The sequence below is a fragment of the Nilaparvata lugens genome, chromosome 13 (genome assembly GCF_014356525.2).
Source record: "Nilaparvata lugens isolate BPH chromosome 13, ASM1435652v1, whole genome shotgun sequence".
In the NCBI taxonomy this organism is placed as follows: domain Eukaryota; kingdom Metazoa; phylum Arthropoda; class Insecta; order Hemiptera; family Delphacidae; genus Nilaparvata; species Nilaparvata lugens.
Window position 1 is genome coordinate 27,323,300 of NC_052516.1, and position 16,947 is coordinate 27,340,246.

The 16,947-nt window shown below is 34.4% G+C and overlaps 1 protein-coding gene across 4 annotated transcripts in view; it reads left to right on the forward strand.

The window, feature by feature from the left end:
- Positions 1–16,679, forward strand: part of LOC111050406 (DNA-binding protein RFX2) — a 72,971-nt gene extending 56,292 nt beyond the window's left edge. For all 4 annotated transcript variants that reach the window (XM_039440209.1, XM_039440210.1, XM_039440211.1 and 1 more), the window contains 4 exons: positions 69–284; positions 2,396–2,538; positions 4,999–5,152; positions 11,390–16,679. In XM_039440209.1, coding sequence (XP_039296143.1) covers positions 69–284; positions 2,396–2,538; positions 4,999–5,152; positions 11,390–11,584 — 708 coding nt within the window. In that variant the 3' untranslated portion in view covers positions 11,585–16,679. The remainder of the gene's footprint in view (positions 1–68; positions 285–2,395; positions 2,539–4,998; positions 5,153–11,389) is intronic.
- Positions 16,680–16,947: the final 268 nt, after the last annotated feature.

The following is a 16,947-nucleotide window of genomic DNA, read 5'->3' on the forward strand; positions in this document are numbered from 1 at the left end:
GACGTTATGCCATTCATAATCACATGGAAAGGTAGTGAATGAAACTAAATTGAGTGGTGTTTTTGTAGGTGAATGCAGTGGGCGCGTTTGCGCAAACGCTGCGCCGCTACACGTCGCTGAATCACCTGGCGCAGGCGGCGCGCGCCGTACTGCAGAATTCGGCGCAAATTGGGCAAATGCTCACCGACCTGAACCGTGTCGACTTCCACAATGTGCAGGAGCAGGCATCCTGGGTGTGTGAGTGTGACTCGGCCCTTGTGCAACGCCTCGAGACCAACTTTAAAGTAAGATTATAGAATCTTATCTGATGAGAATTTGCAGCTCTCATGATGCAAGTGTGTTAGAAATAGAATCTTTCATGAACATTAATGCAATAGCCCACTACCTCTCTCAACTCAAATTAGGAATTAATGAATCAAAATCCCATTTTTTTACAGTTTACACATAGCAATAATTCCAAGATAAATCACCTTATTAATGTACAGATAAATGAAAAAAAAAATGTTAACCAGCCTCGTTTCGTGAAATTCCTAGGGGTTGCTCTCGATCAACATCTCTCTTGGAACTGCTATACTGATCAGCTCTGTGGGAGGGTTGCATCTGGAGTCTTTGCACTCCTACAAATGAGAAGATTGAATGATACCAAACTCACAATGGCAGTCTATCACTCACTCATAATGTCACATATCCGCTATGCCATTATTGTGTGGGGTGGGTCGTGCCAGAATTTGGAGAGGGTGTTCAAGCTCCAAAAAAAGATGTTAGAGCGATCAAAGGTATTATTCCTTTAAAGTCCTGTAGGAACCACTTTAAAGAATTAGGCATACTAACCGTTCCCTCTATTTATATCTATGAGGTGATTATGCATGTTAGAAGAAAGACAATGACTAGAACTAGAAATGCTGACTCTTATGGATACAATACTAGAAATAGAGGAGACTATGTATCACTGTATCACAGAACAGCTCTTTTTGAGAAAAAACCTACATATATGGGCCTTAAATTAGAAAGCTTCCTACTCACTTGAAAAATTGTGAAGATGTCGATGTTTTTGAGGAGTTGAAAAGTTTTTTGATGCTTGGAGTATTCTATACCACAGAAGAGTTTGTGTGTAGAGAGGGTTTCTTTGTGTGATTTTTTCTTCTTTTTTGTAATTCTGTATGTATTATAAATTTTTGATAATTCCTATACTCTGATTAGAGTATCTGGGAAGCTTTAAAAACAAACAAACAATTAGATGCATAAGATAAGGTGTATTTCAACATATTTATTCATTTTATATTGGTAAGGCTGAGGAAAAGACTAAATGCTTTTGAAGTGTGTTCAATTTTTCCATTCATTAAAAAAAATTTATGCTATTTGGGAGATATCACAAAGACTGACATACTTTATGCGCCGACACATGATTTCAGCTGAATAATATACAACATTATTTAATGTATAAGTTCTCGCTTCCGTTAACTTCTGTCTGTCTGCCTGTATATTGTCTGTCGGTAACATACGCGTAATTAATAATACTACTCGTAATAGCAGTTGCTATGACGTTGACTAATTTGCTATGAATTTTTTTTCGTTCAAAGTGTTGAATTTGTGAGTAGAAGCTACTACTTCAATAACACTTGATTATCCAATGTAGGTTCTCATTTATTTCATTTATTAGTATCTTTCAAATCAAATTTATTTATTGCCAAAAAGAAAACAAACAATAATTTACTCATACACATACATACACGAGAAAAAAATGAAAATAAATAATTGTTCATAATACAATATTACACATACATGCATATACGTGAGAACAAATGTATAAATCATCTTTAAATTTATAAATCATTGAAACTGTTTGAGATATCGATGTACGGGTTTCGCCATGAATTTTTTTTTATATTCTGCATCGAAATTATGTCTCACATATCCACGTTCCCATTTGAAAAAATGATGTTTGATTCAAAATGAAGCTGAATCCGAAATGAAGTTGGATCCATATGACGGATTCAGGATGGCGGACGTTGGATCCATATGACGGATTCAGGATGGCGGACAAAAGTTTTGAAGTGATAGAAAGTTTTTTTTTTTTAATTGGAATAGGATCCCCATGGAACCTACTGTCGTAATATCATACCACTTGTAAAAGAGATGTAAGTATTCTACATACTTGTAAAATATCATACTTGCTCATGAGCGAGTTCTTCAACCCAGGGGTCTTCATTTTATTTTATTAATTGATTTATTTATGGAGACAACAGGTAACCCATTATTTGACTAAAATATTATTAAAATACTCCTTCACAAATACAATAATACAATATCATTATATAGTAAGCAATGAAAACTTAATTGCAAATATCATTGAAAGAAATTTATTTATCCTATTAATTGATTTTCGTATTTTCAGGCGACCCTACAGCAGCAGAACTCGCTGGAGGAGTGGGCGTCATGGCTGAAGGGTGTGGTGGCAGCTGTGCTCAAGCCCTATGAGGGAAAACCCAACTACACAAAGGCGGCTCGTCAGTTCTTGCTCAAGTGGTCCTTCTACAGGTGACCTACCTTTACAAACACCTTCCTTCGCATTAAAATAAAAAGTGATCCGTGGTCTAGTGGATAGAGTGCTTGCGTAGCAACCCAGAGATCCCCGGTTCAAGCTCGCTCATCGCCAAAAGTTTTTGACCAGGTCACACTGTTAACGCTGTGTTAAGCTACGTACACATATTCGCGCTTCCAACCAGCACCGAGCACGCTCCTCCCTCGTACCGCCCTCGTACCACCATCGAACCACAGTCGCACCGCCCACGCACCCATCATGAACGTTATGGAAGATGTTAGATCTTCTCGCGTTCCCCGGTCGAACCATTGTTGCTCCCCGGTCGATCATCAATCGCTCTGCTGGAGTGACGTTCGATTGCGGAGCAGAGCGAAAGTCTGTACGCACCTTTACACAAGAAAGTATAACGTATCTAGATGGATGAAGACGGATTCCCACATAATTAAACCACGTATCACGGTTATGACCAGGTCACTCCCATGTTATCGGATGAGCACGTGAAAATGTCGGTTCCGGCCGAAGTATGACAGTCGTAAGACCCATTGACGGCTTAAATTATTATTAAGGCGAGGTGGAACTTTCGTCAAAGACTCCCCACCAATAAAAGTGATACGAATATTATTATCAAAATAAAAATAACATCAATTAAAATAACACCAATAAAAACTATTTTCGATGATTTCAATGAGCTGAAACATAAAATAAACTTTTCTTATATAGACCTTTTCGAGGTATAGGTTTTTTCGATATTTTTTGAAAAACGTCAATAACTAGAAACTGATGGTCAAAATCTAATTGCAAGGATGTGGTTGGAAAGAGGAAGAAATTTCCAATAAGATTCATATAATTTGTTCCTTTGTTTGACGTATCTCAATTTTTATGAGCAGTCAAAGTTGAAAAAAGTACATTTGTCGAGTTCAAACCCCAATTTCAAACAATTTGAACGCTCATAAAAAGTTGGAGAACGTCAAAGGAACAAATTATAATATGAAATTTACTGGAAATTTCTTCTTCTTTTTAACCATATCCTTAGAATTAGATTTCGACTGATAGTTTTCCAGTTTATTGACGTTTTTGAAAAATATCGAAAAATCTTTCATTAAAAACCGTAAACAATGTATAAACATTCGACCTTTAGCCATTTTCAATTCTAAAAATTTTAATTTTTAAATTTTTAAACTTGAAAATGGCCAAAGTAGGCCGAATCTAGTTCTTCGAAATGTTTTAAATAAAAGGGTACTTCATGTTTTTAATAATTTTTACTTTCCTCGCCCTATTACCATAGGTAAGGAAAGTATTGCTTTCCAAAAAAAATTAAGGTACCCCAATTTCTAAATTTCTATACGTTTCAAGGTCCCCTGAGTCCAAAAAAGTGTTTTTTGGGTATTGGTCTGTGTGTGTGTGTGTGTGTGTGTGTGTGTGGTGTGTGTGTGTGTGTGTGTGTGTGTGTGTGTGTGTGTGTGTGTGTGTGTGTGTGTGTGCGTGCGTCTGTGTACACGATATCTCATCTTTCAATTAACGGAATGACTTGAAATTTGGAACGTAAGGTCCTTACAATATAAGGATCCGACACGAACAATTTCGATCAAATGCAATTCAAGATGGCGGATAAAATTGCAAAAATGTTGTCAAAAACAGGGTTTTCGCGATTTTCTCGAAAATGGCTCCAACGATTTTGATTTAAGTTATACCTGAAATAGTCATCGATAAGCTCTACCAACTGCCACAAGTCCCATATCTGTAAAAATTTCAGGAGCTCCGCCCCATCTATGCAAAGTTTGATGTTAGATTTCCAATTATCAGGTCTCAGATATAATTTAAACGGAAAATTTCGAGTGGAAAAGATTGAGCATGAAAATCTTCACAATTAATGTTCTGTAACATTTTCACCTAAAATTGAAAATAAGCTCGAAATTCGAGAAAATGTTATTATTTCAATTACAAACTGTTGGCAACTGTTGATTCTATTAAATCATTCACTATGAAGAGATAGCAAACTTCGTGTGTCTCCAGCCTTATTGTCCAGTCACCAGCTGGCTTGGATCTTTGAATAGTAGACTTGAGATGCGCGGGAACACTAGCGTCAGTTGATCAATTTTCATAACGGCAAGGAAAGTTGGGTGAGTGCGCCACACCAGATTTTTTGCTGATGATGATGCCCACATTAGCTCTAGGCTTATGCTTGATAATTGAGACGGATGATGATACAAAATAAAATATTATATTATTAAATTATGATTGATTCTCTCAATCCATTCTGAACTGTGATGTATTAACACACTATTCTGATGTTTCAATTAATAATATTATTGACTGTATGTCGTTGAGACATCAGAATACCTTTCGTGGGACATCCTGTTTATGATTGGTTCAAATTTTGTTATTAAATTATTATAGTGTTGTTCATATTGTAAAATTGTATTTTTTTGTGAATTGAATGATTGTTTGGTTTGCAGTTCAATGGTGATCCGAGACCTGACCCTGCGTTCTGCTGCCAGCTTTGGCTCGTTCCACCTGATCAGGCTGTTGTATGACGAGTACATGTTCTACCTCATCGAGCACCAGGTGGCGCTGGCCACTGGCGAAACGCCAATTGCCGTCATGGGCGAGGTGAGTGCTATCATTCAGAAAGCATAGCATATGAAGATATCCCATGGTTTGTAGAATTCATTCAAAGTTTGTAAGTTTGGTACCAAATTATGGTGTGTATCAAGTTGAGATAAAACTGTATCATTTATGGTAATACCATAAGAAGATTTCCCATGTTTAGGGCGTTTATGTTCCAAATTTGACTGTTAACTCAATCACAATCAATAGACACAAGTTCAAGAAAAGTTTATTTTCCTGGTTTGTTGATATTGGAGTAGAATATTGTGAAAATGTAGTTAGACTGTGAATATTTAAACTATTTATATTCTTCATTCTTTTCCTTTACTAGTTGAATTAACTTTTCAAATTAACTTTCCAATTACTATACTTAATAGAACATTAATATTTATTATTACTAACTTCATAATTCGGTTTGTATTATCAATTTTTACTAATTTTTACTAAATATAAAAAACTTTAATTTTATATCACTGAATGAAGTTTGTAAATAGTAATTTTAACAAGCAACAAGCAACTATTAACTTGTACCCCAACACATATAATTTTATAGTTGGGTGTGAATTTATTCATTAAATTAACTATGCCCATTAAGAAATTATTCAATGCATATAAAACTTAATAGAACATTAATATTTATTATTACTAACTTCATAATTCGGTTTGTATTATCAATTTTCACTAATTTCAATATAAAAAACTTAAATCTTATATCACTGAATGAAGTTTGTAAATAGTAATTTTAACAAGCAACAAGCAACTATTAACTTGTACCCCAACACATATAATTTTATAGTTGGGTGTGAATTTATTCATTAAATTAACTATGCCAATTAAGAAATTATTCAATGCATATAAAACCCATTTGTTTTATTTGTATTACATGTTATAGTATTCAAATATTTGTATGTAATTGCGTTTGAAGAATAAACTTTGATTGAATCCGATTGTCCTATAGTTATTTTTGGTGGAGCTATGTGCAGCTGGTAGTCTCATACTGTGCCGTTCTTACACACTCACCTGGCCAAATCAGTTGTAATATGCAGTATTCGACAGTAATTGGCTTGAGTTAACAAAAATCGCTTTGAGATTTGGAATACAAACGACTTATACCATGTGGGATAGCTTCTTATGCTATCTTTCCTCTATGGTGCAATAGTGAGGTCCACAGCATTGATGTTGCTATCCTTGTCTCTCATTCGAGAAAACAGATACTAGCTCCACAACTTTGCCAGGTCGTTTTTCAACAATGTACAATTATAATCAACAGAATATTCAATCTCAATTAAAGGGCTCAGAGGAATAACGCACATAGTCTAAAATTTGAAAAGTTATGATTTTCATTGCTACAGTTGGCTATCATGCTGTACTGTTTACATGCAAAATCATACAGATAACATAGTCATAGACTCAGAAGAAAACAATCCATAGAAGTATATAAGTTTTCTCTGGTCCTAGATATAAGCAAAATAAGAAATAGCAAACAGAGTAGTAACGCACATATTTATTATTTGGAGTGAAACATACTCAAACCACTTGGAGAAACTTTTTGTAATTAAAAAACACCTTATAAGAGCTATATTGGGAAAACCCATACTCTATCCAAGTGAGTACCTGTTTAGTGAGCTAGATGTTTTAACTGTCAGGCAGCTATACTTCAATCATCTACATAAATAAACATTTGAATCTTTTCAACCTGCGTGTTTCACCGTATAACCTCCGTCCCACATCTATTACTTTTCAAATTACATATACTGTTTTATCAATTTGTAGAAAACAATTTTTATATCAGGTATCAAAGCTCATCAATGTTATTCCTAACCATTTTATCACTAGTAAATTTAATAGAAAACTGATAATTGAGATTCAAACATGGATAATCTCGAACAATGTAATTTTGGCAATGTAATTTCCTCATAGCTTAGTATAAAGACTTCTCATGTTTTTTATGTAATTTTCAACTATTCTTCACTTTCCCGTATGCCTTCACTCTGCTCTTTTTCTTCCCTTCCTCACTCACTCTTTCTCTTCCCTATTTCTTAATAATATCCCATTCTTATTTTCTTGTACTGTTGAGCATTATAAACACTCGGCCTCTGCGCTCAGGTCCCCCGAACCTTGCAGGGACTTCCCATTTTTAATATAGTTATGTATAATCTTATTTAATGGTATTTTTATTTTTTCATTTTATATTGTATTTTACTTTTTTCTTTATAACCATTTTTTTCATTGTAATTATGTTTTTGGGACAAATGAAGATTTGAAGAAGCGCAAAGTCCATGACTCAGCTGTTGACAAGTTTATATAGTGAGGTCCACATTATAATGGCAGTGTTTGATGATGGCAATGGTATTATTATCCTTGTCTATCATTCAACAAAGCAAATAGCGCTATCGCTTTCTCGCATCGCCCTGTTGCCAGATCGTCTTTCAACAATGTAGAATTAATAATTAATTAACAAAGTGTTTCATCTTAATCATTATGAAATTATTTTAAAATATAATTGATTATCTTAAACAATAATGAACAGTTAATATCACATCAATAAACCAGTATCAGCTACCGTCTATAGAAGGCATTGACAAGATAGAGGATCGGCAAGGTGTTCTGCTATCTTTCTCCAATGCCATTATAACGTGGACCTCACTAGTTTAGTTTAGTTTAGTTTAATTTTCGTCATGTAACACTACATAATCAAGCAAAGCTTGGTAGTATATGACACGTCAAAAAGTATTGAGTACAATACTAAAAAAAAAAAAGTAATCATAAAATAGAGAAAAAAAAAGAAGAAAATCAGAACATACAAAGTAGTTGGAAATATATGCCAGCAAAAAATACCTACACGCGCCAACAGTTGAAGCTTTCCTCTACACTGTACGGAGATGCATCGATCAATTTAGCTTTTATTGCATTCTTAAACCTTTTTGGGCACTCAATACATTTTATTTCAATAGGAAGAGAGTTATAAGCTCTTAATCCGCTATAATGTGGCCCTTTCTCTAAGCTTGCGGTTCTGTGTTGCGGGTACTGAAGATGAACTATCTGGTTTCTAGTATTGTAACTATGATGGATATGACTCTCTCTTAATATCTTCTCGTTTTTCTTCGTCATAGTTGCAATTTCGAGAAAGTACAGTGCAGGAACTGTTAAAATGCTAAGTCTTCTAAAAGAGTTTTTACAAGATTCATAAGGCTTCAAGTTGTCGACAATTCTGAGGGCTTTTTTTGCTTTTTGAAGACAGAATTGAGATTATTTTTTCCACTACCCCAGAACATTATGCTATATTGAATTATCGACATTAAATAGCCATGGAAGACATTCAATAGTGTTTTTGTTCCAACTATATTCTTCAGTACTTTCAAAGAGAAGCAGACACTTGAGAGTTTGTTCAGAATGTGATCCACTTGATCATTCCACTTGAGACAGTTTCTGATTCTGACTCCTAAAAAGCAGACTTCATCCTGAACAATCTCATCCATCTTTTGGCTGATTGTGTCACTCAACTTACTGGTCTCAGTCAACTTGAAATCCAATAATTTGGTTTTGTTTATATTCAAACAAAGACCGTTAGCCTGAAACCAGATGTTCATTTGATTAATAGTCTCTTCAGTCCTCTGGACAACTTCTTCCCACGTTCCAGTCACAATACTTGTGGTATCATCCGCAAAAAGAAAGACATTGGACGTGATATTGTCTGGAAGGTCATTCACATAAATTATGAATAACAAAGGGCCAAGAATAGATCCCTGTGGTACACCGCAGGGTATATTTCTCCATTCTGAAAAATAGCTTATCCCATTGTTATCATGTAACTTCACTTTCTGTTTCCTATTCAATAAAAAACTTTTAAAGAAATTTAAAGCTGAGATATCCAGGCCATAATATTCCAATTTGCAAAGCAACAGGTGGTGATTAACCATGTCAAAAGCTCTGGAGAGGTCGCAGAAGATCCCCATTGCATGTTTTTTCTGATCCAAACTCTCCAGCACATCATTTACAACATTAAAAACAGCATCCTTAGTTGCATGACCTTTGCGAAACCCATGTTGATTTTTGAACAGGATGTTATTTATTTCTAAATATTTTGAGAGTTGTTCATGTACAACTCTTTCAAAAATCTTGGAAAAAACTGGCAAAATTGCTATTGGCCGATAATTATTTAGTTCTTTCTGATCCCCTTTTTTGAATAGGGGTTTCACAATAGCATATTTCAGCTTACTTGGGAATTCGCCAGTTTTCAATGACAGATTTATAATATAAGTTAGAGGTCCTGATATCAGATGTTTGGATGCTTTTATAACTGAAGATGGAATTTCATCCCAACCCGAGGAGGGGGAGCTGTTCAATCTTGCTATGATACTCACAACACTCTTCTCAGAAACAGTTTTGAAATTGAATGTAGATGTACATCTTTTCGCTTTATTCAAGAGCTCAGAACATTTATCAAGAGATTGTGAATTTAAGTTTGAAGAGGATGAAGTTATGAAAAATCTGTTGAACAAGCTGGCCTTCTTTTTCGGATTAGTTATAACCTCTTCACCTGACTGTCGATTTAAACTAGGTTTAAACGCTAGTTGTAGTTGATTCAACAGTGAGACAGTTGCTTATAAAATAATTCAATTACTTAGGAAATAGAGATGAACGAAATTCGCTTTTGAGAATGATTATATCTAAAGATTTGATTGAGATAGGAGAATTTAACATGATTTTTCTTTTTTCATGAATTTAACTTTTCAGGAAATAAGATAGCCATAGTCAGGCTGATCGCCAATATTCGGAACGAATAGGCACTAGCAGAAGAAGAAGAAGAAGAAGAACATGATTTTTCATTGAAATGACATACTAAACATGGTTTTATGAATACTATTATCAGCATAGCTTTCAATATTGGGATATGATGTATTTCAAAAATTTAGTCCAAATATGTAATTCAGCGTAGCATAGCTAAGTGTGAAGGGGCCCTAAGGCCCGCCGCAAAGTACACCACACAATCGACGACCCACGCTTATCCACGTTCAAGGTCAAACGAACGGGCTGGGTCTGTCACTGCAAAGTCAACCCACGGTCCACGTTCCTCGACAAAAGCCGAGTGAGTATAGCCGAAAAAACTCGACAGAAGCCGAGTATAGCCGAAAAAACCCGACCAAAAGCCGGCAGAGTATAGTTTGTAAAAAAATAAGTTGAGAGTATGATACAGTTGTGAGCATGCGCCTTTTCCGTATCTATCCATGTCTGAAATAGACTGTTGAACAAAGCAGCTGATTGCTTTTAGAAAGACTTGAACCAGACTGACTAGACCTTAAAACAGTTATAGAATAGACACGGCCCATTGTATATTCATACTGAAAGTCGATGAAGTCAACATCTACTGCCATATCGCCAAATCGTGACGTCAGCATCAGATAGAAAGTTTTTCTGTAGAGTTCGTTTACATTGTTTTCCATAGGAGATTGTGTCTATTTCAGCGGGAGCGCAGCTGGAGTTTACCATTTTAATGAATAATAATTTACATCCTTCTGAAATAGACACAATCTGAAAGTTTTCTATCCGATGATGACGTCACGATTTGGCGATATGGCAGTAGATGTTGGCTTCAGAGGCTAGACTTCCCCGCGTGTCTATTCTATAACTGGTCTAAGGACTAGAGCGAGGTAGGCCTAAAGGTGCGTACAGACTGTCACTCTGCTCCGCAACGAACGTCACTCCAGCAGAGCGATTGTTGATCGACCGGCGAGCAACAGTGGTTCGACCGGGGAACGCGAGAAGATCTAACATCTTCCGTAACGTTCATGATGGGTGCGTGGGAGGAGCGACTGTGGTTCGATGGTGGTACGAGGGCGGTACGAGGGAGGAGCGTGCTCGGTGCGGGTTGGAAGCGCGAATATGTGTACGCAGCTTAAGGACTAAGGTCTAGCGAGCAGAGTAGTTGACGGCGCATGAGCTAGTTGTAGGCATGCGCAGTACAACGAACGAGTGACCCCCGTTCCACGAAACCTGTGAACGAATTACAAACCGATCCACACGTGGATATTTACTTCGTGGAATGTTCTCGGCTGGGTGCAGTTTGCGGCGCTCCATTGCTAGCAATGCTTTTACAAAACTTTCCACGGCGTGGGTTGGAGTGGCGTGGATCAGCGTCGGTCCACTTTGCGGCGGGCTTTAATAGCATGATTTATCACTGAAAATGCAAATATAATGATGATTTGAATTGGATCAAGAACAATTTGTTTTGACTTTCAGAAGTGTGATTCGCCAGCGGGAGGTGGTGTGGTGGGAGGTGGAGGAGGTGGGGGTGTGATTGAGTACCATCACCAGATGGGAGGTGGGGGCGGCGAACCAGCCTGCAACGGAGGCATTTCCTTAAATGCTGACAACGCACTCTATGTCTCATGCAGCGATCTACACCTGTCTCCCAAGCGCGCCAAAATCAGCTAACTGTTGGAGGACCAAACCAATGGCTTTCATGTGTGAATCAGCTGACTTTGGAATCTGCAGATTTCACGTGTGAGTGGCCTTTGAATCTGCTAACTCAACGAATGACCTTGGAATCAGTTCACTAATACGAATCACCTTGTAATCATTCGACTTATACGAATGACCTTGGAGTCAGCTGACTTTATGTGAATGAGCTTGGAATCTGCAGTTTTTTGTGGGAAAGGCCTTGAAATCTGTTGTTTTCATTTGTGAATGAAATCTGGAAAGCCCTTCGAATCTGCTGATTTTTATATGAAAGGTATTGGAATCAGCTGATTTTATAATATGAATGACCTTGGAATCAGCTTACTCTGTGTGAACGGCCTTGGAATCTGTTGACTTTATAAATGAACGGCCTTGGAATCTGCTGATTGAATGAACTTGGAATTAGCTAATTTTATGTAGCAACAACTTTGTTTGCCAATAAAAGGAGTTGGGTTTTGGTCAACTGATTTTTGCGTACAATCAAGATGTATAAATGCAAGGCTTATAGAATGGAAGGTAGAACATTCATCATTTGTTTGTAGTTTTATGTTGTTCTACCTTCTATAGTTTGAAGCTGTTTGTATTTCTTACAAGTAACACCAATGCTTGCCGCTCATGCTGACGATTAGTGTTGTGAACTTCACTGGACCTATTAAAGGTTATGCGACCACGACCAACGACCATAAATACCTTTGGTTCTTATGGGAGGGTTCACTCATTATCAGAATGAAAATCTGTGAACACTCTCAGAAGAATAAATAGTATTCTTCCAAGGTTGTCGTTTATTCGTATAACGTACCTTCTGGTATAGAATGACAAATCTCTGAGTCAGCGTTTCATGTGTGAATGGTCTACAAATCAGCTGCTTTTTGTGTAGCAACGGTAGAGTGCAATCAACTAATAACGTTCACCAATAAAGAAGTTAGTTTTTGATCAGCGATTTTTCTTATTAAATGAGAATTAGATTAATAGAGTGGTGCTCACTTATACTGAATATTTAATGAGACCTTTTTCAAAGTGAACCTACAGCTTTAGATGGGTTCCTAACCAACGGGAAGCGAATTTTATACTCATATATGGCGATACTTAGCGAATGTCTCTGAACTTATCTGAGAGATAAGATAACAACGGCTTCCACCGCTTCCTTCATACATAGAAATCAGCTGTTCTAATAATATAGAAATCAGCTGTTTGAATTATATAGAAATCAGCTGTTGAAATCGTACAAAAACTAGTTACAATAAAGTGAGTGTCCTTTCTTTCTGTCTACACTAGTATGAGTGTTTGTGTGTGTGTGCGTCTAAATAATTTATTTTATAGGTGGTATGAATAGTTTCTTGTCCCAAATGAAAGATGTCCTTAGAAATTCCAATTCCCAAAAATAACCGAGCTGTTTGCTATTTTAATCAGTGTGCTGATGTTGTGATTTGTCTGTATTATATTTTATATATTATAATATATAAATTATATTGTAATAAATTGTAGTTGGGAAACGTTTACTGAAGGATTTCATCAAGAAGACTTCATATATTGTTATTGAGAATAAAATGTTTATAAAGAACATTGTTGGTAAACAATATAAATTTTCTGAATCTTGAGAAATGTTGGTGTGGACTTGAGCTAACTTCAAAAATTGAAAATTGTTTCACAAACAGGCTTATAATTGAAGATAGTGCGCTAAGCTCTCATAACATTCTATTTGTTTGTGATAGAAAATTTTGAAACAATTTGTAGTAAATTTGCACATATTTAGTATTGAAGTTTTAGCAAACAGCATAGGTTAGTGCTGCTTAGGTAGGCCTATATTCACAAACACAGTGCTATAAACGGCATACTTGAATTTGAAAATCGTGTTGATTATATTTTAGATCATCGTACACTGACTAATCTGTAATAATTTTATTGATGTTAGTATAGAAATAAACTTACCGGATTGTTCCACTCAACTAACAAACAAAATATTTATAAATATATATTTGATGTCTTTATATTTTTCATAATGACACAGCAAATGCCTTTCACAACTTGTAATATAACTATAGATAAGAATGAATATATCAAATTATTATTGTCATAAGAAAGATATCAATCAGAAGTTGTTTTTATTTATTTTTCTATTTTTATAATATTATGTATCATTCGAGTAGAAGAGTGTCCAAAGAATTTATGTATCCTCTAATATCACATGAAGAAGTAATTCACGAAAAAATTAGAAATGGTTTGAATGTAGATATATTATCACTGCACCCAATGCACCCTTTTTATTTTTGGACCTAGACTTTGATAAATTATTGCATTATTTATTTATTTCGATAATTCTTTTTTATTGTTGGAAACCTCTCACTATACAACTACTTTTCAAACATTGTTTTTCTGGTAGAAAAATGCTTATTCCAATTTTTGCTGTTTTTTTCAAATTTTCAATTGTGATTTGTTTTTCACTTATATTGATTCAAAAATGTTCTAGTCATGTGAGTTTGAAACCCCGAGTCATTACTCTGCAGTCTGTATGAGTAGACTGCAAATGGACTGAGAGATTAAATTAATATTTTGTCTGAAATGTCTAATTTACACGATAGGTCAACATAATATTATACAACTTTGATTTTTCAACCTATAGACCTGTTTTATTGAGAAAGGACTGATTTTTGCTATTACTTAATATCCTGAAAGTATCATATTTAAATTTGATTGTCATCATTGATGGCCTGACATTTTAAAATACTTTGTGCCGGTTGCACAAAAGCCGGTTAAATATTAATCTATTTAGTAATCTGTTTACTACATTTTACGTTTCATTTTAAAAGATGCTTGAAATGCCCTCCTCTTGTTTGAGTGTCTAAAAAAAATTCAAATAATTGTTATTGGTATTTCTATTATTCTATTCACAGCTGATCATAAATAGCCAATTTTTCCATTGTATTTCGTTATTCATTCAAAAAAGAGTTGTTTCAAGTTTCATTACTTTACCAATCATTTTTTTAAAAACTCAGTGTCGGTTGCACAAAAGCCGGTTAAATACTAACCGTGATTGATTCCACGAGAACCAATGAGAGAAGCCGTCTCTTCAAAAACGCCTTCTCTGATTAGTTCTCGTGAAATTAATCACGGTTAAAATTTAACAGGCTTTAGTTCAACCGGGTCTTTGATTTGGTTTTTATTTTTTATGAAACTTGTACGGAACTGAATCCTGTTGTCAGTTTTGTTGTAATAAAGTAAAAATAACAAGTACCTAAATAAAACACAATTGATACTATTTATTTGGTATTGTATGTTATAATTTGTAATGATATTGAGGGATAAATCGGTTGTATTAGTTGTAGGTTTGTATGTTGATTATTATTTTGTGAGCGACATGCGATAGTATTTATTGTTTTCAAAAGTGAGTTGAAATTTATGAGAGAATTGGTTAATCTGTGGGTTTTCTGTTGTTGTCTTTGTAATATTTACTCAGTAATCTGATCATTTTTATTTTGTTTCAGTTACCGGTAAATTTGTAAAATTACCGGTAAAAATGTAAATCACACTTTTGTACTGTGTCGTATTCTATTTTATTTTCAGTTTTGAACTTATTGAAAAATTCCAGGCTTCAACTACATTTGATAATAAATCATGATCACAGTATAGCATATTTAAAAAAAATGTTTAGTTAGAAAAGGGACTTTTATTATGGGTTCTACGAGCTAGATTGGCGTAAGGGATAGAAATTTTACGAATATAATACTCATCTACTTATTTTTCTTTTATTCAACACAAAAATTACAATATTGGAGTGGAAAATATGCGCAAGCCAAAATATTCTGTTGTTTCCGAATTTATTCCAATAAACTGTAAAAGTATTAATTATGTTATCTGTTTTTGATTTATACTGTAATAATAATCTGGAGTGATGATAACATTTAAAATTTTTAGGGTAAATTAAATATGAATTGTGTTTCATATGAATCTAAGAAATATTCATCAATAGTTTATTTAATTGAATGATTGATGAGAATTTTTGGGGAAAACAAATGAAAGTAATATTATTACTGTAATGTCCAGAAAATCGTGAATGATGAGATTAATTTTGAGAAAATAATTGTTTTAAAAATTGATTTAAAGTGGAAGTGATTAGACATTGACGAGACTCCGCAATTACTCTACGATTTGTGAGCAGGCTTTAGCATTCACCTACTGAAAATTATTCATATTAAGTTTTCAAGCTTGAAAATTGTACGAACCATCCACCACAAATTGAACATTTCTTATGGAGATTATAAATTTATAAATATGTAAATATTTTTATTTCTCCAGTATAAATTTATAAATATATTAATATTTTCATTTTTCCAGTTAAAGAGCTTTTCACAATTATTTATACTCGATGTGAGATAGTATCTTGAAAAAGTCAAAACTTTAGTTTTTCACATTTATTGAGTACACTTGCTCACTCCAATAGTGATTGTATATTTCAAGACTGACACAACATGATGAAGCAGTAAACTCACATGTGCAATATATTATTAATTGATATTATTATTAATTAATATCGTAAGAATTGTTGTATTTAATTTAATTATTAGTAAATTATCATTGTTTTTGTCTGTTTTGTATTTATTATCTAGTCAGCTTTTTCAAGCTGTGTTGAACCTCACCACAACATAGAGCTACGATTTTGAAGGAATAATGTCGAAAAATGGTATTAATATATAATCACGGAATTAATTGAATAAATTTGTTGAATATTGTTATTTCAGAAATCATGATCCAAATTCTCCAAAGAATAGTAGTTGGTGTTGAAAACCACTTTTTTCTTTGAGAAATACTTTTGACTTTTGTACTTGTGCTCTCGAAAAGTGTTGTAATAAATCTCTCAACAGGTCCAGTTTCTATCATATTGTATGCATGCGAAACACAATTTGAGACTTTTGCTATGGTCTTTAGTTGAATTTGTATTTTTAATTTCTCACAGGGCCGCGTATTGGGCCTAATATTGTTGTTGATTTTTTATATAATTTCAGTTCAAATGTAAATTGAGAGTGTTATTTTATTTATTTTTATTAAAGAAAATATTGTACGTGTATTTTACTTATATTGAATACTCATTTGTTTCCCCATATTCTATTCCTTAGAACTTGTTATTGAATCCTAAAAAGAGGAATTCTTGAAATAGTTCTGAATTTCGATAGGAGTAATAGTAGTAGATCCCCTGTAGCTGCAATGTTTCTTTAAGTTTTCAATACTGTAACTACAACTTTGTAGACTTTCACATCAATATTTTCACAATAAGAAAATTTAAAAGTCGACAAAACGTTTTATTGAAAATTGGAATTTGAGTAGTGCTCAAATTAAGAAGTTTA